Below are 27,932 nucleotides of genomic sequence, written 5' to 3' on the forward strand. Positions count from 1 at the left end.
GCACTCCAGCTTGGGCAACAGAGCGAGACCCTGACTCAAAAAAAAAAAAAAATTAGTGAGCACCTACTGTCAGACATGATCCTAGGTCCTGCAGTAAAGCAATACGTAATGAGGAAATAGACATAACAAGAAAATACGCAGCATAGTAGATGGTGAGCAGTGAAGCAGGCAGAGGGAAAGCTGGTGCGGAGTTACTGCTTTAAGCAGGTTGGTCAGAGAAGGCTTCATGGAGAAGGTGAGTTTTGAGTAGAGAGCTGAATTGAGGGAGGGGCCAGGTGGCTTTCTAGGGGGAGAGCACTCCAAGCAGAGGGAACAGCCAGGGCAAAGGCCCTGAGGAGGGAGCCTACCCGGGGGAACTGGGACGTGTTCCAGTGTTACTGGAGCAGAGTGAGGGAGGAAGTCATGGGAACCAAGGTCAGAGAGGGCCAGAGGTGTGGGGAAGATCTCGCAGGAGCTTGTAAGACCTTGGGTTTTACCCTGAGTGCAGTGGGAGTGTGGCAGCTGCTGAGCGGGGAGGGACATGAGCTGCCTTGGGTTTGAACAGGACCCCCTGGCTGCCTGGCTGATGAGAATAGCCAGGGGCGAGGAGGGGAGCAGGGAGCCCAGTGATGACACTGGCTGGATCAAGGTGACAGTTGAGGAGTGGAGAGAAGGGGCTGAATTCAGGCTATACGGAAGGCGGGACCAACAGGATTTTCCAGATGGGTCAGATACAGAGTGTGAGAAAGCAAAGTGTCAGGTATGACTCCAAGATTTGGGGGCTGAGCTTAGAGTATGGATGACCCCTCTTCAGGAAGTCCTCCTGGGGAGCCCACAGCTCCCTGGGCCTTGCCTGTTTCCCTTCAAGGCTGGGGGCTCCCGTGGTAGGACTTGTTTCCTGTCCTGCTGCCACAGTGCTGGGTAAGTGAGAGGTGAGAGGTGGAGGCAAGCTGAGCTGGGGCCCTGCCCTCGGCTGTGTGAGGTCTGCCACTGCTCTTCTCACCTCTCTAGGGACCTGTGTTTTCCCACTTGCACAAGGCGAGTGGGTGCTCTCCAAAAGTACTTCTAGCTGTAACCCAGTTTCCTCCCTAGGAGCGGGCACTGCCAGTCTCCTGAGCCCCCAGGCCCTCTCTCCTGCTCTGCCCAACCTCAGCCTCCTGGGAGCATTGGAATATCTTCCTTCCCCTCTGGGACGCACAGGGCAGGTTGGGACACATGGCTGGGGCCTGAGTCAGCCTCACCAATGTGGGTGGAGGGGGTACCTGGGACACGTCCTCTCCTCCCTTCCCAGAGCTTGGTACAGCCAAGGGTGGCACAGCTGCCCCCATTTCACTGCCTCCTGGTGTCTGAGGGCATGACTGTGGCCCTGAGGCAGGGCCAGGCATGTAGCTGCCCCACCTGCCCCTCCCGCAGTGTTGTAGGGAAGAGTCAAGTCAGACAGGAAGGCCTGGGGCTGATAGCACCAGCAGAAAGGAATGCCATCTCAGTGAGCGAGTGGGGCCCAGGGGCAACGTCACGGTAGTCCCGCCCTCCTTGCTGTCACAGGTGCAGCCTGTCCCCTCCTTCCCCTGACCAGCCCAGCATCCACACAGTCTACACAGGGCTCCCCTTGCTGCCCAGACAAGCTGAAGGACCACAGGTAATGGGACATGGGGCTGGGTGAGCAGTGGGGTGGAGTCTCAGCTTTTAAGGAAATCGGGAGAGAGTGTCCTCAATAGGCTTGATATTGTGTGGTTTCTTGGTGGACCTGGGTTTGAGTCCCAGCTCTGCATATTCCTAGCTGGGTAAGAACCTGTGTCTACTTCACGGGAGGATGACATATGTTCACCTTTCTGGGTTGTGTTGAGGCTTCCACCCGCCTATACTTGGCCGTGGTAGGTGACCAGCTCCCAGTACTGTCACCAACTTGCTGCAAGACTTTCAGAAAAACCCTTGACCTCTCTGAGGCTCAGTTTCCCTATTTGTAAAATGAAGGGTCCAGCTAGATCTCTGAAGGCCCCTCACACCCTCACTGTTATGGAACCTAACAGCTTAGGAGGGGAGGGGTGTTCCCGCAAATGTCTCAGCCTCTGCACCACCATCATTGACTGCAGGTAGCCGCCCCTCTCTCTGCCCCTCCTGGAGGAAGCCACCCTGGGCTGCCAGCCAGGTTTGGGAGACTTGGGAGGAAGAAGTCAGCCATCCCCCGCCTCCAGCTCAAAGGCACCCCTGGGAAGGATATGCCAGAGAGCTGGGCCATGGTGAGGGGGCCCTGCTGCCTGTCGGAGGCTCAGGCACAGGTGGTGTGGCCCAAGGGGAGGGGGACTTGGCAGACCTCTCAGAGCTCCCCCCACCCACCCCCGTAGGCTGTCATCCTCGTCCTAGAGCCACCTCTGCTCAGAGCACCCTGGCTTTTAGGCCTCAAGCCAACCTAGTTTCCTTTTAAGGGGGATGAGAATGATTATGGTCTTGTGCTTATTATTTTCTTCTGTTTTGTTAAGAAACTGACCAGGAGAGTTCAGAGCCCTAACTAAGGAGTCAGAAGTGTGTGTTGGGGGAGTGGTGGGGAGTGAACTCAGGCTAGTGTAGCCCTAGAGCACCAGGTTACTTTTGCTGGGAAATCTTCCTTGTAAAAAGGATCAGAGAGAGAGAGAGATCTCAAGTGCTGGCTGCACGTCAGGGACCATGCTGGGCCTGCCCTGCTCCCTGCCTTATTTCACTTTCATAACAATCCTGTGGGTGGAGTCTTTCCTTTTACTTTCTTTCTTTTTTTTTTTAATAACAGATTTACTGAGATGTAATTCACTACTATAAAATTCACCCTTTAAAAGTGTATAATTCAGGGCCAGGCGCCATGGCTCACCTATGTAATCCCAGTACTTTGGGAGGCTGAGGCGGGCGGATCACTTTGAGGTCAGGAGTTCGAGACCAGCCTGGCCAACATGGCAAAACCCTGTCTCTACTAAAAATACAAAAATTAGCCAGGCGTGGTGGTGCGCACCTGTAATTCCAGCTACTCGGGAGGCTGAGGCGTAAGAATCATTTGAACCCAGGAGGCAGAGGTTGCAGTGAGCCAAGATTGCACTACCGCACTCCAGCCTGGGTGAGAGGGAGACCCTATCTCAAAATAGATAGATAGATAGATAAAAATAAAGTGTACAATTCAGTGTTTTTGTGCATTCACAGAGTTGTGCAGCCAGCGCCACTATCTAATTTTTGTTATCATCTCCAAGGTGAACCCTGTACCCTTTAGCAGTCACTCCCCACTTCCCCTTCCCTCTGGCAACAACAAACCTACTTTCCGTCTCTATGGATTTGTGTATTCTGGACATTTCATCTGAATGGAATCATACAGTGTGTGGTCCTTTCTGAGTGGCTTCTTTCACTTAGCCCAATGTCGTCAAGGCTCATCCGCATTGCAGTGGGTGTCCATCCTTCCTTCCTCCCACTGGTTGGATGAGGTTGCATTGTATGATGATCTCAAACTTTGTGTCTCCATTTACCATGGGATGGACATTTGGGTTGTTTCCATTTTTGGCTGTTATGTGTAATGTTGCTGTAAACATTCATTACAACTCTTTGTTCGGATATAAGTTGTCAATTCTCTTGCGAATATACTAGGGATTGGAATTGCTGGGTCATGTAGTAAATCTTTTTTAACCTTTTGAGGAGCTGCCAAACTGTTTTCCAAAGTGACTTCATTTTACAATCTGACCAGCAATGTATGAGGGCTCCAGTTTCTTCGCACCCTCACCAATACTTGTTAGTGTCTGTATGTCTCATCGTAAGCCACCCTAGTGGGTGTAAAGGGGTATATCTCATGGTGGTTTTGATTTGCACTTCCCTAATGACTAATGATGTGGAGCATCATTTTTTTTTTTTTTTTTTTTTGAGATGGAGTTTCACTCTTGTTGCCCAGGCTGGAGAGCAATGGTACGATCTCAGCTCACCACAACCTCTGCCTCCTGGGTTCAAGTGATTCTCCTGCCTCAGCCTCCCGAGTAGCTGGGATTACAGGCACCTGCCACCATGCCCGGCTAATTTTGTATTTTTAGAAGAGATGGGGTTTCTCCATGTTGGTCAGGCTGGTCTCGAACTCCCGATCTCAGGTGATCCAGCCACCTCGGCGTCCCAAAGTGCTGGGATTACAGGCATGAGCCACTGCACCCAGCGATGTGAAGCATCTTTCTATGTGCTATTGACTATTTCTGTGTCTTCTTTCGAGAAATGTCTATTCGAATCCTCTGTCCATTTTTAAACTGGATTATTTCACTGTATGTTGAGTTGTAGGCATGCCCATTTTTCCAACTAAGGATTCTGAAGCTCTGAGAATGGATGTGACACGCTCCAGGTCTCAGAGTCAGTGAGGGGTAGAGGTGGGAACTGAAGATCTAGGTCTGTCTGATGTTCAAGAGAACTGACAAGCTCTTGTGCTGGATGCCACCTTTCTGTTTCTTATTGTCAGTTGTGTGTGTGTGTGTGAGAGAGAGAGTATGTATGTGTGTGGTGTGTGTTGTGTGAGAGAGAGAGTGTGTGTGTGTGACAGAGAGAAAGAGACAGAGAGAGAGAGAGAGGGAGGTGGGTAGAAACAGAGAGAGAAAGATGGGAAAGAAAGAAACAGAGACTGAGATTCCAGGCTGTGGGAGAAGGGACCCGCCTGGCTCTGTCTAGCTGGGCACCCACCTTGGTGCTTTGGTGTTTGACTCAACACTACACCAAGTTAGGACGATGAGAGCCAGGGAAAGAATTTTATGAGTTTTAGGTTTCTTCCTATTAATCTTCAAAGTGTCAGTGGAGCCTCAAAAAAGTTTTATGGAAGGCAAACTCCCCCTCTAGTTTTCCTTGTCCCTAAATCTGGAACAAATTATCCGATTAGACCCAAAAACCCCGAACCAGGACTAGCATCCCGTAGTGTCTAGCTAGGTCTGAGGATCTAGAGCAGCACTCACCTAACTTTTTGATTGCACAATCTTCTCAAGAAGAATGCTCTGGGCACCCCCAGCATATACATATGCATAGATATGTACATGTATATACAAGTATGGTGGCCATTAGCTGATTTCTCAGGGCCAGTGTACACTCAGAATGAATTTCAATCACCAATGATAGTGGGTGGAAATCCACCTTTCAAATCGTTTCTCATTATTATTTCAGGAACTCAAATACGATTGTATTTGAGTTTGAGTTTGTATTTGTTTCTCGTTATTATTTTGTGTTTTGAGTTTGTGTTTATTTCTCATTATTTCAGGAACTCAAATACACAGCAAACAATTGTTTCGTGTGTGAGCCTCCTTTCCATTGCTCTTTCCAACGTGGTAATGCAGCTAAACTAAGAGCAAGGACAAGTGTGTCCCGCACTTTTCCTGTTGCTTGTTTGTACTTTCATGATTAGGGTTATCTCCATCCGCGGTTTCTTTGCAGAGACTCTTTGAAGTCACTTGTCAACAAGAAGGGGGCTGATTCAGTGAAAGCTGTTTCATTTGAGCCTCAAATTAACCCAACTGGGCTCCTGCACACGACAATATATGGCAATAGTCTGGATGTAGAGAAAAGGAAGACGTGGCCACTGTCAACCTGTCTGCCTTGTGGGGCTCCCCACTGGCCTCTGGGAGCCCCACTTAATGGACATGACATGTGGTGTCTGACATATGAGCCAAGGGTGCACATCAGGGCTAAACTATATACTATTAACTATTTTTAGTTAAAAATTACATAGAAATCGATAAATTAATATTTTCCTCCTGTACTTTGGAGAGAATTGCTTGAGACACTAATAGGTTCTGAGCTAAGAACATCTAAGCCAACCCTTGCCACTCCTCAACTTGCCACCTCACATGGCAGCGTGCTCAGGACAACCCCAAAGCTGTTGTCATTTTTAGAATATTATTTTATTTTATATATTGAGGCCAGGTGCAGTGGCCCAGCACAACACTTTGGAAGGCCAATCCCAACACTTTGGGAGGCCGAGGCAGGAGAATTGCTCAAGGTCAACAGTTCAAGGCTGCAGTGAGCCGTGATTGCTCCACTGCACTTGAGCCTGGGTGACAAAGTAAGACCCTGTCTCTAGAAAAGAAGAAAGAAAGAGAGAAAGAAAGAAAAAGAAGGAAGGAAAGAGAAAGAAAGAAAGAAAAGAAAGAAGGGAGAGAGGGAAGAGACAGGAAAGAAAGAAGGAAAGAAGGAAGGAAAGGAAGGAAGAAAGAAAGGAGGGAGGGAGGCGGAAGGAGAGAGAGGAAGGAAGAGAAAGAAAGAAAGAGAAAAGAAAAAAGAAAGAGGAAGAAAGAAAGAGAAAGAAAGAAAAAGAAGGAAGGAAAGAAAGAAAGAAAGAAAAAAGAAAGAAGGGAGAGAGGGAAGAGAGAGGAAAGAAAGAAGGAAAGAAGGAAGGAAAGGAAGGAAGAAAGGAGGGAGGGAGGGTGAAGGAGAGAGAGGAAGGAAGAGAAAAAAGAAAGAAAGAGAAAAGAGAAAAGAAAAGAAAAAAGGAAGAAAGAGAAAGAAAGAAGGAAGGAAAGGAAGAAAGGAGGGAGGGAGGGTGAAGGAGAGAGAGGAAGGAAGAGAAAGAAAGAAAGAGAAAAGAGAAAAGAAAAAAGAGGGAGAAAGAAAGAAAGAAAAGAAAAGAAAAGAAAATTCTTTTATATATTGAAGTTGGCAACTTCCCTGGTGACTTCCTCAAGGTATTGACCTTTCCTTCTGAGTTCACAGCCCTACCTGCTCCCCATGTCCTGGAGTCCCGGAGTAGTTCTGCAGAGACTTGGGGGCAGTGACTAGGCCCATCCATGTGGAGCTCATCCCTAGGTTGAGTGCCCTGCTCCCCAAGCCACTTCTCTTGGGTGTAGTCTCTGTATCCGCTACATCCTCTGGATTCTCTTTGTCTGTCCAGAACTTATTCTATGCAGGACCCAGGAGTAAACCCAGGATGGAGCATTGGGGATGGTGGGATGTGGGCCACCTTCTTCACCGTAGACTCTGTGCTTCTGTTAATATCACCTAAGGATATGCTAGCTTTGCTCTGTAGCTATATCACCTTGTTGGCTTATATTGCCACTTTAACAAACATTGGTTGTGCACCTACTATGTGCTAGACATGCTAGACAACAACCTAGATGCTTGCACTGTTTTCTTTCCTTCCAGATTATCTTTTTAAAATCCTAGATCTCTCTGGATAAACAGCCTCCACACAGAGCCCAACCATCCTCTTTCTGTACAGCCATTATTTTGTTTTGTTGTTGTTGTTGTTGTTGTTGTTGTTTTTAAGACGGAATCTTGCTGTGTCACCCAGGCTGGAGTGCAGTGGCACGGTCTCGGCTCACTGCCAGCTCCGCCTCCTGGGTTCATGCCATTCTCCTTCCTCAGCCTCCCGAGTAGCTGGGACTACAGGTGCCCGCCACCACGCCCGGCTAATTTTTTGTATTTTTGGTAGAGACAGGGTTTCACCGTGTTAGCCAGGATGGTCTCAATCTCTTGACCTGATGTGATGAAAGAGCCTGCCTTGCCCCTGTGTGGTTCCATGACCTGTGCAGGTTCCTCTCCATTTCAGAGCCTCGGTTTCCTCTTCTGTAAAATATGGCAATAATCTCCAGCCTGCCTCCCTTCTGGTTGTATGAGAGTCAAGACAGCTGGGAGAGGAGAGTGCTGTGAGGCTGTGATGGCTTAGTGTGCTCTGTCAGCCATCCTGCCCTGGGCCCAGGCCCTGTGACAGCAGGAGCTCAGGAAATCTGGGCTCACCTGAAGGGGAAATCCAGTTTAGCAGGACCCGTGGGTACAGAGGCCCTGGCACCACCCATGACTCAGCAGGGCTGGGCTTTTTGGAGAAAAGTGCCAGAAAGTCAGGCATTCCATTTCCTTGTAGGATCAGCCTTGGATGTGGGGGCCACCTGAGGTGGTGCTAGAGGCCTCTAACCAGGGGGCCGCTGGGACATGAAGCTTCTCTGTTGGGGTAGGGGTCAGATTTGAGTCCATCTATAAGCTGGGAGACCCTGAACAAGTCTCTTCCTCTACCTGAGCCTCAGTCTCTCCCTATGTTAAATAAGACCTGTGTGGAGGCCGGGTGTGATGGCTCATGCCTGTAATCTCAGCACTTCGGGAGACCAAGGCGGGAGGATCACTTGAGCCCAGGAGTTCAAGAGCAGCTTGGGCAACATAGTGACACCCTATCTCTACAAAAATATAAAAACTAAAAAATTAGCTGGGTGTGGTGGCAAATGCCTATAGTCCCAGCTACTCGGGAGGTTGAGGTGGGAAGATCACTGGAACCCAGGAGGTTGAAGCTGCAGAGCCGTGATCGTGCCACTGCACTCCAGCCTGGGTGATAGAGTGAGACCCTGTTTCAAAAAAAAAAAAAAAAGAAAGAAAAAAGGCAAAAAAGAAAAATGGGTGGAGGAGGAATAGACAAGGACATTAAAAGGAGAAACAGAGCCACGTCGGGTCTTCCCTCTGTGATAGTTACATTCCTCCCCTTCAGTGTGCTAAAGACCTGCCCAAGGAAGTTCCCTTGGCTATGGGAACAATTACTCAAGGCTCCATCAGTAGCTAAATATTAGCCAAGTCAGCATATTTGCATAACACTCTGATGACTGTTAGTGTGTCCTCTTTCCTGGTGCCAATGTCAGGGTCCTGAGAAGAGGAGCCAGCATCACTCCTTTAGTCTCCCAACATTGGCTTAGCAACCAACTACCCTTGCTTAACCACTTACTATGTGGTCCTGGACAAGTTTCTTTCTTTCTTTCTTTCTTTCTTTTTTTTTTTTTTGAGACAGAGTCTCGCCCTGTCGCCCAGGCTGGAGTGCAGTGGCGCGATCTCAGTTCACTGCAACCTCTGCCTCCCGGGTTCAAGTGATTCTCCTGCCTCAGTCTCCCGAGTAGCTGGGATTACAGGCCTGCAACCACCATGCCCAGCTAATTTTTGTATTTTTAGTAAAGACTGTTTCATCATGTTGGCCAGGATGGTCTCGATCTCCTGACCTCATGATCTGCCCACCTCGGCCTCCCAAAGTCCTGGGATTACAGGCGTGAACCACCGCGCCCGGCCGGTCCTGGGCAAGTTTCTTATCCTCTCTGTGCCCCAATATTCTGACCTATAAAATGGGCACGGCCCTAGTGAGCCTTCATAGGTTTGTGGTGAGGAATAGATTAGTTAACACAAGTTAACTGTTAGAACCTTGCCTGGCAGATAGTAGGCACTTATAGCTGCTTGTTATCATCATTTTTCCTTTGTTCCCGGCTCTGTACAGGGTATGGGTGACACAGAAATGAATCAGCCTTAGTCCCTACTTAGGCTGCATTCATGATCTAGTGAAGAAGACAAACCCTGGATGGTGGTACATGCTTGTAGTCCTACCTACTCAGAAGGTTGAGGCAGGAGGATCACTTGAGTCCAGGAGTTCAAGGCTGCAGTAAGCTGTGATTGCACCACTGCACTTTAGCCTGGGCGATAGAGACCTTGTCAAAAAAAAAAAGCTACGGATAGTGGAGGGAGTAAGGTTAGGGGAGTGGGGAATAGAGTTGGTGGGTATTGTTTAGGCACTCGAAAGAGTACTTCACGAGGGAAGTGGGTCTTGACCTGTGCTTGGAAGGTCAGATGCAATTTTGACATTAGGAAAGAATGGACTAAGCCAAAAGTGCTGTGTGTGACCAGGACACAGAGCAGGATGGAGATGAGACTGGAAAAAGAGCTCATCACTTTGTAAACTTCGGTCTATCTGACATCAGCCAGCAGCTCTCTTTCCCCCATGTGGCTCTACAACTCTTCCTCCACTCTAGCTGAAATGCCTTCATTAGAGATGATCTCAGCCAATGAATATGTACTAGTCACCTGTTGCGTGCAGAGAACCCTGTTCAAAATAGAAATATGCCCTGGAGGCTTCTGCTGTCAGTCATTCCATCTTGATATCAATGCATTTTAATGGCTAGTGACTTCCTAATGCCTAGCTGAATTCTGCTCTGAGAAATGGGAAGTTTTATTCTAGAAAAGGGTAGGTCGGGCACGGTGGCTCACGCCTGTAATCCCAGCACTTTGGGAGGTCAAGGCGGGTGGATCACAAGGTCAGGAGTTCGAGACCAGCCTGGCCAATATGGTGAAACCCCATCTCTACTAAAAATACAAAAATTAGCTGAGCGTGGGTGTGGCGCTTGTAATCCCATCCACTCTGGAGGCTGAGGCAGAAGAATCACTTGAATTCGGGAGGCAGAGGTTGCAGCGAGCTGAGATCGTGCCACTGCACTCCAGCCTGGGTGACGGAAGCGAGACTCCATCTCAAAAAACAAACAAACAAAAAAAAACGGGTAATGGAGTCTGGGGCCTACGAGATGGGGGATGAGCAGGGATGGGACTGGACACTGAATGTCCAAGGATTAAGAGGAGGCCTGTAGAGGAGGAAACACACATTCACAACGGCCCTGCTAAGGACTGTCCTGCCATTTTCACATACTATGAGGTAAGCACTATTACTGTCTCCGTTTTAGAGATGAGAAACCCAAGGCGCAGTGAGGGATTAAGTAACTTGCCCATGCTTCCACCGCTAGAAGAGGCAGAGACAGGATTCCAACACAGCCAATCTGGCTCTAAGACACAGGGGAGGAGGCGTCCTGCCAAGGTCTTGTGGTAGATTCTCTAGACCATTCTCAAATGGGGGGTGATGTTTGCCCCACAACAGGGGTCATTTGGCAATGTCTGGAGACATTTTTATTGTCATAGATGAACAGGAAAGTGCTACTGTCATCTGGAAGGAGGCTGCTAAACATCCCACAATGTGTTGCCCAGTCCCAAATGTCAGTGGTGTTGAGGCTAAGAAACATGGTTTAAATGAGTCAGAGGCTGGCCACAGTGGCATGTGCCTGTAGTCCCAGCTACTCAGGAGGCTGCGGTGGGAGGATTGCTTGAGCCCAGGGGTTCAAGACTAGACTGGGTGATATAGCAAGACTGCTGTCTCAAATAAAAAAGTAAAAAATAAATGAGTCAGAGACTAGTAAATCTACCTCCTCTCAGATTTGAGGTCTCAGCCTCAGAGCTGAGAGAAGAAGAAATAGGGCAAGGAATCATAAGGAAGCCTGCACTTCCTGGCTCAGCTGCTATAACAGAGACTCATAGCACAGGGGCTCCATTAAAAGAAACTTCTTTCCTGTGCATGTAGCTGTCAAGAGGTGGCAGGTGGCTCTGTGTGTGAGGCCGGCCGGGGCCCAGGACTCCCTTGCCTTTTTGCTCAGTCATTCCTGGATGTTGGCCATGTTTGTGGGATTGGAGTTGGTTCACCAACTTCAAATCTGCATTCCTGTCCAAATTGTACCTAGGCTGGACACGGTGGCTCACACTTGAATCCCAGCACTTTGGGAGGCCAAGGTAGGAGAACTGCTTGAGCCCAGGAGTTCAAGACCAGACTGGGCAACATAGAGACACCCTGTTTCTACAAAAAAAAAAAAAAAAAAAAAGGAAAAAGGATTGTGCCTGACTTTTCAGGCACAGATAAAAATTGATTTCCTCCATGAAGCCGCCTGCTAGTTATCTAACCAATACCCACCACCCCGATTCCCCACTCCCTTAACCCTCCTCCCTCCACTAACCTGGCCTTGTTGCTTGCCAACAGAACTACCATTTTTTTTGTTAATTATTGTTCTTATTCCTTTGAATGTTGAGTGTTTGTCTTTTTCTTATTTATTTGCCAAGTTCTTTGTATATTAAGATATTAACTAAGGTGATATTAACTACTGATTATTGTTATTCCTCCAGGAAAAGCCATGGAGACTTCAGCATCCTCCTCCCAGCCTCAAGACAACAGTCAAGTCCACAGAGAAACAGAAGATGTAGACTGTACGTTTGCCTTCTCTGACCCTCTGGGCAAAACCACATGGGAGGTGGAGTCCAAAAGTAGAAGGGACAGAAGAAGACCCTGCTCGCTCACGTTGCACAGGGCCTCAAATCACAGCTGAAATGGGGAAGTAGTGGTTTTACACACATGCACACACACATTTGCATGGTCCAATCTGTCCTCCTGTGCTGTCTAGCTCTGGGGACCCTCAGCTGCTTGCCAAATCTCAAGAATTCTCTGGGGGCTTGGGTTGGCACTAGGGAGCACCCCTAGAAGGTGGAGAGGGTCCTGTGTGACCCCAGAATGGGGAATGGGAGGTTTAGGGCTTGATCACACCTCATCTTGGCTGTAATTTACAGAGGATCCTAAATTAGCAACTACTGTAGAGAATCTAGCTGTCTCTGGGCAAGGCAGGGGGCTCAGAAACCCCTTTTCTGGCCAGGCGCAGTGGCTCACGCCTGTAATCCCAGCACTTTGGGAGGCTGAGGCAGGCGGATCACAAGGTCAGGAGATCGAGACCATCCTGGCTAACATGGTGAAACCCCATCTCTACTAAAAATACGAAAAATTAGCCAGGCATGGTGACGGGCGCCTGTAGTCCCAGCTACTCGGGAGGCTGAGGCAGGAGAATGGCGTGAACCCAGGAAGCAGAGCTTGCAGTGAGCCGAGATAGCGTCACTGCAGTCCAGCCTGGGCGAAAGAGCGAGACTCCATCTCAAAAAAAAAAAAAAGAAAGAAAGAAACCCCTTTTCTGAGTCCATATTCAGATAAATCTCTGTATTGAGCCTTCCTTGAGCCCCTGGCATCTCTGAGAGCCTTGGTCTCCTGCACGTTGCATTGGCCCTAGATATTTGGGAAGATAATCCAGTCCTTCCTGGCTCCCCAAGTCCAAGTAGAACCCTGGAGAGGACTGGGTGGTCCCTGGGGTGGGAAGGGTGGGAAACGCTCATCCCCTGGCCTCTGTGTGCCTTGTAGATGGAGAGACAGATTTCCACAAGCAAGATGGGAAGGCTGGACTCTTTTCCCAAGAACAATATGAGAGAAACAAGTCTTCCTCCTCCTCCTCCTCCTCTTCCTCCTCATCCTCCTCATCTTCTTCATCCTCCTCCTCCTCCTCAGGTATAGCAGAGATTTAAATATATGTATATTATTCAAGAAAAAGATTTACATGGGGAAACAATCCCCCATACTTGAAGTCATTGAAGTACTTGAAACTCCAATACTGTTTCTCCACATTCTCTTCTAGAGCCCATCTGTCTACACGTGCTTCTATGTACACAGTTATAATTGATCCTATAGGCAATTTTGTCCTCCATTTAAAATGTTCCGCATCTTATCCCAAGCTTTTAGCCATGTTGTTCTGTAATATCTCTGTAGCTATTTTTAATGTTTACCGAACAGCTCCTCAAGTGGCTGCACCTCATGTAAAGTAACATTTAGGTTTATTAGGGGCACCCCAGTGCCATAGTCAAAGCGTGTGTTACAGGTTCAAATCCTGTCTTTACCACTAAGTAGCTACATGTCCTTGGGTAAACTGCTCAACCCCTGGCTGCCTCAGTGCCCTCATCTAGAAGATGGGGATGATAGCAATACATAATACCTCATGAGATGCTTGTGAGGATTAAATTCGTTATACAGGTAAAGTCTTAGCACGTAGCACATATTAAAAGCTCTAAAAGTAATTGTTGTGTTATGATCATCCCCTCCCAGGTTTATCATGCTCATGAGCATCCTTGTGCGAAAGCTTTTGCCTTTTGAATTTTTATACAAATCATTCCTAAGTATTGATTCCTTGCAAGTACTTTGCGGGTTTAGAGGAATGACATCTCCAATAGCATCTTTTTTTTTTTTGAGACAGAATCTTGCTCTGCTGCCCAGGCTAGAGTGCAGCAGCGTGATCTCGGCTCACTGCAACCTCTGCCTCCTGGGCTCAAGCGATTCTCCTGCCTCAGCCTCCAGAGTAGCTGGGATTACAGGCACCCGCCACCATGCCTGGCCAAATTTTTGTAGTTTTAGTAGAGACAGGGTTTCTTTATGTTGGCCAGGCTGGTCTTGAACTCCTGATCTCAGGTGATCTGCCCACCTCGGCCTCCCAAAGTGCTGGGATTATAAGGGTGAGCCACTGTGCCTGGCCTCCAATAACATCCTGATTACAAATAATCACATTATTCTCCAAGAAACAGCAGAATGTTCTTTCATTTGTATTCTTTTAATTCAAAATGTAAGGCTGAATTTATAGTAGTAGCACCAGCAATATTTATTGAATGCTTACACTGTGCCGGGAGCTGTTGTAAGAACTTGCATGTAATAACTCAGTTCTCATAGCAACCCATAAAGGAAGGTACTATTATTATTCCCAGTTTACAAGTGAGAAAACTGAGGCACACAGAGGCCAACTGACCTGCTCTAAGAGAACTCAGTAACCAACTTGCGATTCCCCGGAGGTCTTTGTGGGATCCAGGAGGCTAACCCTCCTCAGCCAGAGCTCCTGCACTATGATCTCTTTTATGCCGTGGGCTTGAGCTTAAGACTTTATTTAATGAAAGGTCTCTGGGCTGGAAGGAAAAAAAAAAAAAAAAAGCTCTGGTCTTATGTCCTCATGTTGCAAATGCTGAGACCAAGGCCCAAACCCACAAAATCAATGATCATTTCAGCAGGGGAGGGAGAGTGGTCGGTGGGCCCAGTGGATTTGTTTGTAGCCAGTCTCCTCATGGCACTGGAAAGGAAGCCATCTCCCCATTTAAAAACAAAAAACGAGAAAACACACAAGCCCACCACGTATGAGGTTTGGCTGTGGAAGAAGAGCTTCCAGGTGCAGGGAGGGGGCTGTTTGTTGCCTGTCCTTTTGTTTCTCCTCCCTGGGCAGGAAGGAGTGTTCTGTCCTCTGGTTCTGGTTGTCCCCCAAGGAGTGCTGCTTCTCTGAAAATGTCCCCCATGTGACCATAATCCCTGGCACCCAGACACTCTGGAGTCTCCACCTCACACATGGGACTGGAGTCTCCACCTCACACATGGGACTGGCTGAAATTAGCCAAATGGAGCGCTAAGAGAAAGCAGCAGGAGAAAGCCAGAGTCCTAGAAGCATAAAGACAGGCTGACATTCAGGATCCTGGTCCCTGATCCTACCGTGACTGACCTGCTGCCAGAACATAACTGCCTGTTTTTCAGGCCCGGACGGTGTCCTGTTACCCTAGATGCCCCAAGCCTGGGTGTCTCACTGCAGCCCTGCCGTCCTCACATGCAGGACCCTCACTCATAGTCACATCCACCATCTCTCTCCCACATACCTGTTTTAATCCAGTTATTTTTAGATGAAGTTTTGTTTTCAACTGTAAAAGATTACACACAGGTACATTGTAGAAAATATAGAGCATATAGGGAAACAGAAATATGAGAAAATAAATCACCCTTTGCCCCATTACCCAGAGATAACCACCCAAAACATATTAGTGTATTCCTTACATTTATTTAACAAATATTTACTGAGCACCAAATATGTGCCAGTCTTTGTGATGGGTACCAGGGACACTAGCAATGAACAGTGAGTCTTTCTGCCATGGTTAATTTTATTTTTTTTAATTTATAAAGAAAAGAGGCTGGGCGCAGTGGCTCACTCCTGCAATTCCAGCACTTTGGGAGGCCGAAGCAGGCAAATCACCCGAGGTCAGGAGTTCAGGACCAGCCTGGCCAACATGGTGAAACCCCGTCTCTACTAAAAATACAAAAATTAGCCAAGTGTGGTGGTGGGTGCCTGTAATCCCAGCTACTTGGGAGGCTGAGGCAGGAGAATCACTTAAGCCGGGGAGGCAGAGGTTGCAGTGAGCCAAGATCACGCCACTGCACTCCAGCCTGGGTGACAGAGTGAGACTCCATTTCAAAAAAAAAGAAAAAGAAAAAGAAAAGAGATGTATTTAGCTCACAGTTCTGCAGTTTGGGTAACTTTTTAAATAACTAAATCAGAGAGCATATACAAAAATAGTCTTCATTTTAAACAGCATATATTCCATAATACCTTTTATTTAAACAATTGTATTAGGCTGGGCACGGTGGCTCACGCCTGTAATTCCAGCACTTTGGGAGGCCAAGGTGAGTGGATCACTTGAGTCCAGGAGTTTGAAACCAGCGTGGGCAACATGGTGAAATCCCATCTCTACTAAAATACAAAAAATTAGCTGGGCGTGGTGGCGCATACCTGTAATCCCAGCTACTCAGGAGGCTGGGCCGTGAAGCTCACTTGAGCCTGGGAGGTCAAGGCCACAGTGAGCCCTGATTGTACCACTGTACTTCAGCCTTGGTGACAGAGTGAGACCCTGTCTCCAAAAAAAATTGTATTATGAATATATCACAGAGAAAGCTAAAACAATGTTCATTCACACATTGATGGCAGTTGTCTCTAGCTGATAAAATTTGGAGTAATTGCCAGGTGCGGTGATGCACACCTGTAATTCCAGCACTTTGGGAGGCCGAGGTGGGTGGATCACCTGAGGTCAGGAATTCACGACCAGCCTGACTAACGTGGTGAAACCTCGTCTCCAGTAAAAAAAAAAAAAAAAAAAAAAAAAATTAGCCAGGTGTGGTGGCGCATGCCTGTAATCTGAGCTACTTGGTAGGCTGAGACAGGAGAATCGCTCATACCTGGGAGGTGGAGGTTGCAGTGAGCTGAGATCATGCCATTGCACTCCAGCCTGGGCAACAAGAGCAAAACTCCGTCTCAAAAAAAAAAAAAAAAATTGGAATAATTTTTACTTTATTTTCTATTATTTCTTTATTTTGCAACATGCATTATATTTTTAGCAATAAAAAGTCATTTTTTGCACTGATGAATATTTGTAAAATATAGAAAAGAAGAAAATAGAAGTCACCCAAAATCCTCTCTCCTGAGATAAACACCACCATTGTTATTTTGTTGAGCTTCCCAATCCCTCTTCCTCCTTATCCAGTTGAGATCACAGATGCACTGATGTTTAAGCAAAATTAATTTGGTTTCCTGAAATTTTTTAAACTGACCCATGACTGACCAGGAGGTCTCCACGGTCCTGTCTTGGGATAAAGGAGTCTTCTGGACCTGGAGCCAGAAACTCCTAGACCTGAATTCTTGGAATGCTGCTGGCCAAAGAGCACAAATGACAACCATTTTCAAGTCTTGATCAAGCTCCTGTTCCTAGTTGGGCACCCTTGCAGGGTGGAGAACCCAGGTCATATCCTTCAGGAGATGAAATGGTTGGAGAGAGGCACATCATGAGACCGCTGGCCCTCGTGTCCACTAAGTCAAGCACAGACAGCTGGTGCTATAGAAACCCCAGCAGGGAAAGGCAAGAACAGTGTGAGCTGGGGCAGTTGGCAAAGGCTTTCTACAGGAGGTGTGACATCAGCTTAAGCTTCTCAATAACACAGACAAACAGGAAGGATATTCCAGGGGGGTGGGAGACACAGCAAACATCCAGAGCCAGCATGATGGGTGGGGAAACAGAGATGACAGCTCCTGCACTTGGTGGGATTGAAGCCATCTCAGTACTATGATGCCTCATGGGACCTTGTCTTATCTTCATGGAAGTCTTATGAAGTAGGCAAGGCAGAAGCAGAAATATTATGTAGACACGAAATCAACAGAAATATTAAGGGATTTGTGCAAAGTCACACCTAAAGTGAGGGGCAGGTCTCCTACCTCCAGTCCCCAAATCAGAGTTCCTCCCACCAAACCACACTCTTCTCATAAACTAAATTCTGAGAATGGCCACCAGAATGAATGCATTCCCAGCTCGGTCCAGGCTGAGCTTCTCCTGCAGCTTGTGTTTGTTCCCCACAGAGAGCAATGATGAGGACCAGCACCCCAGAGCAACCGGAAAACGACGGAGCCTGGGGGCTGGATACCCCCACCGGAACAGCTCACCCGGTAGGAAATAGGCCTTACCATTTTTCTTTTGCCCACTCGCTCACTGTTGAGTTTCTCAGTGGGACTGAAGTGTGATGTTCTTCACAGCATTGTTTATGGCAGGATAAAATAGGAAATAGCCTGACAGCAGCAGAATAGATAAAGGATGCTACATTCTGCCCTGGTGACAGCTCTGCTCTTCATCTATCGCTGAAATGAAAAAGAAAGATGCCAAATCGTAGAATCAATTTGATCTCGTATATGCTTTATAAAAATTCAGACATATATGGTTATAATCAAGACTAGAAAGAAAAATACCAAAATGTTAATAGTGGTTATCTCAGGATGGTGGAATTATAAGTGATTTTTATTTTCCCTTTTTTGAACTGTCCTATACTATAAATAATTTACAATGAGCATGTTTTATTTTTTATTTTATTTATTTATTTTTTGGAGACAGGGTTTCGCTCTTGTTGCCCAGGCTGGAGTGCAATGGCGCGATCTCAGCTCACCACAACCTCCACCTCCAGGGTTCAAGTGATTCTCCTGCCTCAGCCTCCCAAGTAGCTAGGATTACAGGCATGTGCCACCATGCCTGGCTAATTTTGTATTTTTAGTAGAGACAGGGTTTTACCATGTTGCCCAGGCCTGTCTCAAACTCCTGGACTCAAGTGATCTACCCACCTTGGCCTCCCAAAGTGCTGGGATTACAGGGGTGAGCCACCGTGCCTGGCCGAGCATGTTTTACTTTTACAACCAGGAAATAATTTTTGCAAAAGAAATAAACAACAAATTTCATAGGAAGGAAAGAGCACTGGGAAAAGGGGTGAATTATTGCCTAGTACAGAACCTGCCACACAGAAAGTGTTTAATAAATGCTGCCCATGAGGCTAGAGCTGAGCCCTGGGTTCTATTTCTGGATATAAACATGGTTAGGAATGCAGGCTTTGGCAACAGACCTGGTAGAGTTGCCACTTGCTGGCTATATGACTTTGGGAAAATAATTTAACTATTTGAGCCTCAGTGTCCTTATCTGTATAATGGGTGGGGTAAGTACTAATACTTTCTTCACAGGATGTCCGTGAGGAGCAAATGAGGTATTAAATATAAATCACTTAGTACAGTGTTGGTGCATGCTAGTGCCCAGTATATACCCACTATTAACCTCGAGCAAGGTCCAGGTCCTCTCAGGTGTTGAGTGCTTTCTGAGTGTGGTCACCTCTGGAAGTTCTGGGGGCATCAGAGAGGGCAAAGGGAAGGTACTTGTGCTGCCTTGCTTCCTGAAGACCGCCCCCCACCTCACCTCCAGCACAAGAACTGTGGTACTTCTTAAGCGTCAAAGCCATGGGAGAGAGAAGTGGCCTGGATCACTGTGTTTGGGGAGTGCTGACTAAGGGGTTTGTCTCCATCCAGGTCCTGGGCATGGGGAGCCTGACGTTTTGAAGGATGAGCTTCAACTCTATGGAGGTAATCAGTTGCCCAGTAGCTTTGGAGAAAACAATTAGATGAAGGAAAAGAGGGCTTTGTTGGACAGAAACAAGGTCATGAGGGTGATTCATGAGCTGAAAAGTCCCAGCCAAATACAGGAGATGTGGCCAGTTGGGTGGTTATAACATTGGCAGGTGGGGAGGTGGGCATGAGATTGTCTTGGGGAAATCCTACATTTTCTGGGCTTTTTGTTTGTTTGTTTTGAGACGGAGTCTCACTCTGTCGCCCAGGCTGGAGTGCAGTGGTGTGATCTTGGCTCACTGCAACTTCCACCTCCCCAATTCAAGTGATTCTCCTGTCTCAGCCTCCCGAGTAGGTGGGACCACAGGCGCCCGCCACCAGCCCAGCTAATTTTTTGTATTTTTAGTAGAGACGGGTTTTCACTATGTTGGCCAGGATGGTCTTGATCTCCTGACCTCCTGATCCGCCCACCTTGGCCTCCCGAAGTGCTAGGATTACAGACATGAGCCACCGCACTCAGCCAATCCCGCACTTTCTTCTGAGCTATAACCTTGACTTATGGGGTGACCATGAAGAGTCAACCACTTTTCTGGGCCTCAGCTCCTAAACCAGCAGAATGGGACATGATTGGTACCCCCTCTCTTGGAATACTGGGCTTTTCAGCACACAAGGAAAAATGAAGGATCTGATCTCCACCATACCCATTTTACAGAATAATTATTTCCAATACCCTGATTACTACAGTGAGGAGGCATAAATAATATGGCTCTTTGGTTGGTAGCACTAGGATGAACTAGGACTTGTAGAATGAGAAACAAAAAAAGAAAAAAAAAGAACTTGTAGAATGAACTCTTTTGCCAAATAATATGACAAATGCACACTACTAGATAAGAAAGCCTTAATATCTGTGTTTAATCCAACATTTCGGAATCTACATAGTCTCCTAATGCCTGGCAATAACCTAAGTAAAACAGTGGAAAACACTTATGTATATGCTAAAGAAAAGATTTCATTTGTTATGTAACAAATATAACCAGTGGCTGCCTCTGGGTCATCTGTATTGTGGGTTTTTGTTTTTTGGTTTTTTTTTTTGCGACAGGGTCTCACTCTGTTGTCCAGGCTGCAATGCAGTGGTGTGATCATGACTCACTACAGCCTCAACCTGCTGGGCTCAGGTGATCCTCCCACCTCAGTCTTGCAGGTAGCTGGGACTACAGGTGTGTGCCACCACACCCAGCTAATTTTTTGTTTTTTTTGTTTTTTTTTTTTGAGACAGAGTCTCGCTCTTTCGCCCAGGCTGGACTGCAGTGGCGCTATCTCGGCTCACTGCAAGCTCCGCCTCCCGGGTTCACACCATTCTCCTGCCTCAGCCTCCCCAGTAGCTGGGACTACAGGCACCCGCCACAACGCCCCGCTAATTTTTTGTATTTTTAGTAGAGATGGGGTTTCACTGTGTTAGCCAGGATGGTCTCGATCTCCTGACCTCGTGATCCGCCCACCTCGGCCTCCCAAAGTGCTGGGATTACAGGCTTGAGTCACCGCACTCGGCCAATTTTTTGTGTTTTTTAGTAGAGACAGAGTTTTGCCATGTTGCCCAGGCTGGTCTCGAACTACTGAGCTCAAGTGATCCTCCCGCCTTGGCCTCCCAAAGTGCTAGAATTACAGGCATGAGCCACTGCACCTGGCCTTCTTTCTTTCTTTCTTTCTTTTTTTTGTTACAAAAACAAGTATAATCTGGTTTAGAAAAATGCGTTTAATTACTCAAGTAATTTAAGAAAGGTTTCACTGGGTATAAAATAAGATAGACCTTTATTTTATGTGTATTTTAAAATATTTTTCTCATTAAGTAATTCATATTCACTGTAGAAAATGTAGATACAGTCACTTATTCATGAATTACTTCTTTCCCCCAGACATTGGAGGTGCTTGGTAAATTACATTGCTTGAGTTCTCATTTCATGTTGTCCTTGGTATGCTCTCTGCACTCTCCGTATTGGCCCCTCTGGTCACTTTGCATATAGTGTTCAGTGTGCTGAGTGCCTATTGTCACATGCTAAGTTCCCCCTTGTGGAGTTTGTGTCCTGGGGCTGCCCTGAGGGACAGGAAACTACAGAAGTCGGGGCCTGATGGTGGGAAGATCATACAAGTGCCTGTCTGCCCTTGAGGGGAAGAAGATGACAGGCTAGGAGCAAGGTCACCAAGGAACTAGAACAGGCACCAAGAACCACATGGTGAATGGTGTGGGAAGGACACCCAGGACTGGAATAATGCAGAGGTGGCAGCTCAGGTCTGTAGGGCTCAACTCACCCTCGGCAGCCCAGACAAGTGGCTCAACAATCAGGGTGGGAGCCAAGGATCGAGGTGTACAAGCCAGCTTGGCTCCCACAAGCTCAGAGCCTGGTAGGTCTAAAAGCCAGCAAGATGGCATGAGCTTGGAGTTGCCTGTCTAGTCCAGAGTTCTATGGGTAAAAGGCAGCAGGTGTCATCACCTGCATCTGGATAGCCTGGAGCAGGCATGTGCAAATGGGTGGCCCATGTGGGCAGATGCTTTTTATCTGGCTCACAGAATGATTTTTTGGGGGGCAGGGGAGGGGGAGGTTTGTTTTTTATTTTTTGGTTTTTTTGGGATGCTGTCTCACTCTGTTGCTCAGTCTCGAGTGCAGTGGTACCATCTTGGCTCACTGCAACCTTCACCTCCCAGGCTCAAGCGATTCTCCTACCTTAGCCTCCTGAGAAGCTGGGACTACATGCATGCACCACCATGCCCAGCTAATTTTTGTATTTTTAGTAGAGACAGTGTTTTACCGTGTGGCCCAAGCTGGTCTTGAACTCCTGGACTCAAGTGATCTACCCACTTCGGCCTTCCAAAGTGCTGGGATTACAAGTGTGAAGCATCACGCCCGGCCCACACAGAATGCTTTTTTTTTTTTTTTGGTATTTTTAGTAGAGATGGGGTTTCACCGTGTTAGCCAGGATGGTCTTGATCTCCTGAACTTGTGATCCACCCGCCTCGGCCTCCCAAAGTGCTGGGATTAGAGGTGTGAGCCACCGCACCTGGCCCAGAATGCTTTTTTAAAATTATGATTGTGTGGCCAGGCGCTGTGGCTCATGCCTGTAATCCCAGCACTTTGGGAGGCTGAGGCAGGTGGATCACTTGAGGTTGGGAGTTCAAGACCAGCCTGGCCAACATGGCAAAACGCCGTCTCTACTAAAAATACAAAAATTAGCCAGGTGTGGTGGCACCCGTAATCCCAGCTACTCAGGAACCTGAGGCAGGAGAATCGCTTGAACCCAGGAGGCAGAGGTTGCAGTGAGCTGAGATCATGCTACTGCACTGCAGCCTGGGTGGCAGAGTGAGACTCTGTCTCAAAATAAATAAATAAATATTATAAATATATATTTATAATTTATATGTTATATAATATATAAGTATATTATATATAAATTTATATATTTTGTATATATAAAATTATGATTGTGAGAGCTAGACATGGTGGCTCACACCTGTAATCCCAGCTACTTGGGAGGCTGAGGCAGGAAGATTGCTTGAGCCCGAGAGTTTGAGACTGCAGTGAGTCATGATTGCGCCATTGCCCTGCAACCTGGATGACAGAGAGAGAACCTGTCTCTAAATAAATAAATTTTAAAAATAAAATTATGAATGTGAATATATTTAATCAGTTCTACACCACATTTTTTTCACATTTGAATATTTCTGAAATCAGGATGCATCTTAAAAATCACTGGCAAAGTTAGGCATGGTAATTCATGTCTATAATCCCAGCACTTTGGGAGGCCAAGGTGGGAGGATTGCTTGAGCACAGGAGTTCAAGACCAGCCTGGGCAACATAAAAAGACCCTATCTCTATTTTAAAAAATCCTCTAACTGGACACTCCTCTACAGGCGCGGTGGCTCATGCCTGTAATCCCAGCACTTTGGGAGGCCGAGGCAGGCGGATCACGAGGTGAGGAGATCGAGACCATCCTGGCTAACATGGTGAAACCCCGTCTCTACTAAAAATACAAAAAATTAGCCAGGCGTGGTGGCAGGCGCCTGTAGTCCCAGCTACTCGGGAGGCTGAGGCAGGAGAATGGCGTGAACCTGGGAGGCGGAGCTTGCAGTGAGCCGAGATTGGACCACTGCACTCCAGCCTGGGCAACAGAGCAAGACTCTGTCTCAAAAAAAAGAAAAAAAAATCACTGGCAACTTACAATTGTAAATGTCAAGGGCTTTTCTTACATAGTAGTACATAAAATAATGTCATGTCTCACAAGCAATGGCATTTTGATTCATGGAATACAAGAGTTACCAAACTTTTTTTTTTTTTTTTTTTGAGTTGGAGTATCGCTCTGTCACCAGGCCAGAGTGCAGTGGTGTGATCTTGGCTCACTGCAACCTCTGTCTCCTGGGTTTGAGCGATTATCCTGTCTCAGCCTCCCAAGTAGCTAGGACTATCGGTGTGTGCTACCATGCCCAGCTAATTTTTGTATTTTTAGTAGAGACGGGGTTTCACCATGTTAGCCAGAATGGTCTCAATCTCTTGACCTCGTGATCCAGCCACCTTGGCCTCCCAAAGTGCTGGGATTACAGGCGTGAGCCACCACGTGTGGCCCAAACTTTTTTATAATCAGGAAGTTTACCTGAAAACCTGGCTTCTCTGGGGAAATTGATAGACCTGTAAGAGTGGGCAGGCGTTCCTACAGCAGCTTTCTGTGGCTGTTGGGTGGTGGCTGCCCCTTTAGTTGGAATAGGAACCCTCCAGCCGGCTCCATTCTCCACCTGGCCGACTCCAGATTAAGTGGAAAGTCTCCGAGCAGGATCCACCTTCCCTGAAGCATGACTTCTCCCTCCCCAGAGGATCATGGGTATATGATCACTGATTTCCTTTCTGCGCAGATGCTCCTGGAGAGGTGGTACCCTCTGGGGAATCAGGTGAGTGTCCAGGTAGAGGAGAGAGGTCATTGGTGCTGGTATTGAGCCAGGTCTAGGCATCACCTCTCCCCCAAGAGAGCCAGCACCTGTTTGGGGTACCTGGCTGTGAGAAACAGGAGCCCCAGGTCCACTGAGCCTATGCTCATCAAGCAGGCTGGGCCAGCTGTGGCATGAAGCAGGGAGCCTGGGGAGCTTGGAAAGCTGTCCCAGCAAGACCCAAGGAGATTACAACCAACCAGCCATCAACAGAGAGAAGGATCCCTTGGGGGCTGCAGAATTCCATGGGGACATTTTTTTAGGTCACCTATAGCCTTCCCCAGGGTGGAGGCACCTGTTAAGGACCCCAAGCAGGGTTGGGCACTAATGTTGAGTTTCTTGTTTCCAGGACTCCGAAGGAGAGGCTCTGACCCAGCAAGTGGTAAATACACAAGCTCAAATAGGAGAGCCAGAGCGAGTGTGGATTCCAGACGATGGGTGGGGTCCTCAGACAGCCTGAGAGGGTGGGTTAGTCCCAGCAGGGATGCTGTCGCCAGCCAGTGTCACTATGATTCAGAAGGGGGATCTCCAGTGCAGGGGAAATGGAATGGAAGGCAGACTCGGGCCTAAGGAAGGAGGAGGAAGTCAGTGGGGGTTCCAAGGACAGCACCCCCATCTTCACAGTTTGATTGGTCCTGCAGTGAGTGCCCTCTGACCCAGGAAGAAGTACCCGGGATATTAATTCTCAATGAGGCAGGGAAGAGAAAATCCCAACTGCCGTCCTGCATCAAAGTTAAACACTCATCTCTCTCTTGTTCTTAAGGAGAAGTGGAGGCCTCTCAGTTAAGAAGACTGAATATAAAGAAAGATGGTAAGGAACTTGATGTAGCAGAGCTGCTTTTTCCTGTCTGGCTAGATTTCTAGGGGTGAAATGTGGCTGGTGGCCTAGCACAGCAGTAATCATAGCCCACCTCTGTTGTGTGCCCTGCAGTTTACACATTACTCAGCTCAGAATCACCTCAACAGGGTGGGACAATGGTTCCCATTTTGCAGATATAAAAACTGAGGTTCAAGGTTGGGAAGTAGCCTTACAGCTTGTGAGTGGCGTGGTCTGAGCTTGAGCCCTGGTCCTCTGCTCTTTCTGCTATGCACAGTCACTAGGATGGTAAATGCCTTCCAGGCCTTGTGGCCAGGATGGGGAGCTGGAGGTCAGCTGAGCTGAGAGAGTTGTAAGGTTAGATTAGACCAGACTCTGGGAAAGGAGCAGTGAAAATGGGAGCAACCTCCCTGCTCCAGGCCTGGAATCCATGGGGACTTCTAGGAGGAAGTGGAGGGCAAGAGGAAAGACCATGGTGCTCGACACAGACTTTTTTAATTAAAAAAAATAAAAAGAGGCCACGCATGGTGGCTCACAGCTGTAATCCCAATACTTTGGAAGGCCGAGATGAGAGGATTGCTTGAGGCCAGGAGTTCGAGACCAGCCTGGGCAACATAGCGAGACCTTATCTCTACTAAAAATTTAAAAAATTTGCTGGGTGTGATGGCATGCACTTGTAGGCCTTGCTACTTGTGAGGCTAAAGCAGGAGAATTGCTTAAGCCCAGGGCTTCAAGGCTGCAATGAGCTGTGATCGCACAAATGCACTCCACCCTGGGTGACAGAGCAAGACCTTATCTCCTCTGCCCACAAAAAGAGAGAGAAAGCAGCAGATAGTGATTGCCCACCCCTGCCTTCACAGATGAGTTTTTCCATTTCGTCCTCCTGTGCTTTGCCATCGGGGCCTTGCTGGTGTGTTATCACTATTACGCAGGTGAGGGGAGGCGCCCTGGAGAACGTGCAAGAGGGATGGCATGGGGGATGGTGCAGGGGGCAGGGGTGTCAATACTTGGAGGCTGACCATTCCTTCCCTCACTGCCTTTCCAGACTGGTTCATGTCTCTTGGGGTCGGCCTGCTCACCTTCGCCTCCCTGGAAACCGTTGGCATCTACTTCGGACTAGGTAAGCCCCTCCCCAGCATGCACACACACACAGTCTCTTGGAGGGGTGGTGGGTAGAAATATTCATTTTCATACTCATTCAAGTATGGACCAGAGAGTCACAATCTACACTTTTTAAAAAATGTTCTGGCCGGGCGCGGTGGCTTATGCCTGTAATCCCAGCACTTTGGGAGGCCGAGGCGTGTGGATCACCTGAGGTTAGGAGTTCGAGACCAGCTTGACCAACATGGTGAAACTCTGTCTCTACTAAAAATGCAAAAAATTAGCCACACGTGGTGGTGCATGTCTGTAATCCCAGCTACTTGGGAGGCTGAGACAGAAGAATTGCTTGAACCCAGGAGTCGGAGGTTGCAGTGAGCCAAGCTCGTGCTACTGCACTCCAGCCTGGGCAACAGAGCGAGACTCTGTCTCAAAAAACAAACAAACAAACAAAAAATTTCCTTATGCTCATGTTTTCTTCCTCACTGAGGTCAATGTAAGGTCAATGTAAGGTCACTGGCAAAACCCTGTGGGAAAAATGGGCAGCTCCATACAATGCAACAGCAACAGTTTAAAGTGCCAAACAGGCCGGGCCCAGGGCACACGCCTGTAATTCCAGTTACTCAGGAGATTGGGGCAAGAGGACCACTTGAACCCAGGAATTTGTTCAGCCTGGGCGACATAGCAAGACTCTGTCTATAAAATAAATAAATAAAAGTGGCAAACAAAATGGAACTAGCCAGATACTGAAAACAAGTTAGTTAATGGAGTTGGGAACTGAATTTGGCGAGTGAGTTTCCTGCCACTATTCCTGCTGTTCACGGTTGTTGTTTTTAGTAATAATAACTCTAGTACCATTATCTAAGCTTAACCTGCTGCCTGAAGTTCCACCATCAGAGCTTTGTTTGCGTGAGTTAGGCCCTTGTCCAATGGTGGCCAGGTATCCCTTGTGGGGACACAGTCTTAACTCACTTTTTTCTTTGCTTCTGAGCAGTGTACCGCATCCACAGCGTCCTCCAAGGCTTCATCCCCCTCTTCCAGAAGTTTAGGCTGACAGGTAACTTTTAAAGTCTTCCTGTGTTCACTCGTTTTCTCCCTAGCAGTGTCTTCATTTAGAAAGAGGTTTAGCATACAGGAAAGAACACAGCCTGGAGGCGGAGGACCCAGGTTTGAGTCCTACCTCTGCCAGTTTACTAGCTCTGTGACCCTGGATGAGCCGTGTAGCCTCGGTTTCCTCAACTGGAAAATAGGTGTAATACTTTTCTGCTGCACAAGGGTGTTGTGACGATCAAGTGAGGAATGGATGCAAAGGCCTGAAGTGTGAAACAGTAGAAAAATGGTCTGGTTAGTCTTCATTCTCTTATAGAACTTTACACTTCCCCAAACGCTATCTTCTCCATGGCTGTACTTGCCTAATAGCAACTGGGGAGGTAGGCTTTAGCAATGTTACACTTGACCAGTAGGAAAATGAGTCTCAGAGAGGTGGAGTGACTCGCCCACAGTCACACAGCTTCAGTGGCTGGGCTGGGCGAAAGCACGTCGTCTTTCTTGACTGACAGCTCTGTGACCACCTTATGCCTCAGAATGGAGAGGCCAAGTGGCTGTGTGGCTGTGCTGGGGAAATATTTGTCTCTTTTAATCCATGTAATGAAGAAAAAGAAAACTAGCTATTATGACTGTGGGTCATTGAAACCCATGGCTTCTGGGGTGACTACATCATGCCAGCTGTGAGGGATACTGGGGCATCTGAGGTGATGGTGGGGATGAAGCCTGGCTGCCTTCAGAATCCCATGCCATCCTGTGGCCTTTGCCTTCCAGGGTTCAGGAAGACTGACTGAGGCCACTGCCAGGTGGGCAGCAGAGGCAGGCCCTGGGGTGACCACCACTGCGACCCCTGAGCCCACAAGGGCGGAGCAGCGTTCTGAGAGACGCGCAGGAGACCAAGCCAAACCAATAAACAGAACACTTTTCTTTC

At 47.7% G+C, this 27,932-nt stretch overlaps 1 protein-coding gene across 10 annotated transcripts; it reads left to right on the top strand.

The window, feature by feature from the left end:
• Positions 1-128: 128 nt before the first annotated feature.
• On the top strand, positions 129-27,932 carry TMEM40 (transmembrane protein 40). Of its 10 annotated transcripts, none has more exons than XM_054480341.2 (12): positions 129-235; positions 11,674-11,754; positions 12,728-12,871; positions 17,559-17,645; positions 19,038-19,091; positions 23,971-24,006; positions 24,392-24,424; positions 24,806-24,853; positions 25,720-25,791; positions 25,905-25,979; positions 26,952-27,014; positions 27,776-27,932. In XM_054480341.2, the coding sequence occupies exons 2-12, from the start codon at positions 11,682-11,684 to the stop codon at positions 27,793-27,795; spliced, it is 705 nt and encodes a 234-aa protein (XP_054336316.1). In that variant the 5' UTR covers positions 129-235; positions 11,674-11,681; the 3' UTR covers positions 27,796-27,932. The 10 variants fall into 10 exon arrangements, with proteins under 10 accessions (XP_054336316.1, XP_054336317.1, XP_054336325.1 ...); XM_054480342.2 differs by lacking the exon at positions 129-235 and adding an exon at positions 830-900; XM_054480340.2 differs by lacking the exon at positions 129-235 and adding an exon at positions 1,411-1,618.

The sequence above is a fragment of the Pongo pygmaeus genome, chromosome 2, assembly GCF_028885625.2.
Source record: "Pongo pygmaeus isolate AG05252 chromosome 2, NHGRI_mPonPyg2-v2.0_pri, whole genome shotgun sequence".
NCBI classification, from domain to species: Eukaryota; Metazoa; Chordata; class Mammalia; order Primates; family Hominidae; genus Pongo; species Pongo pygmaeus.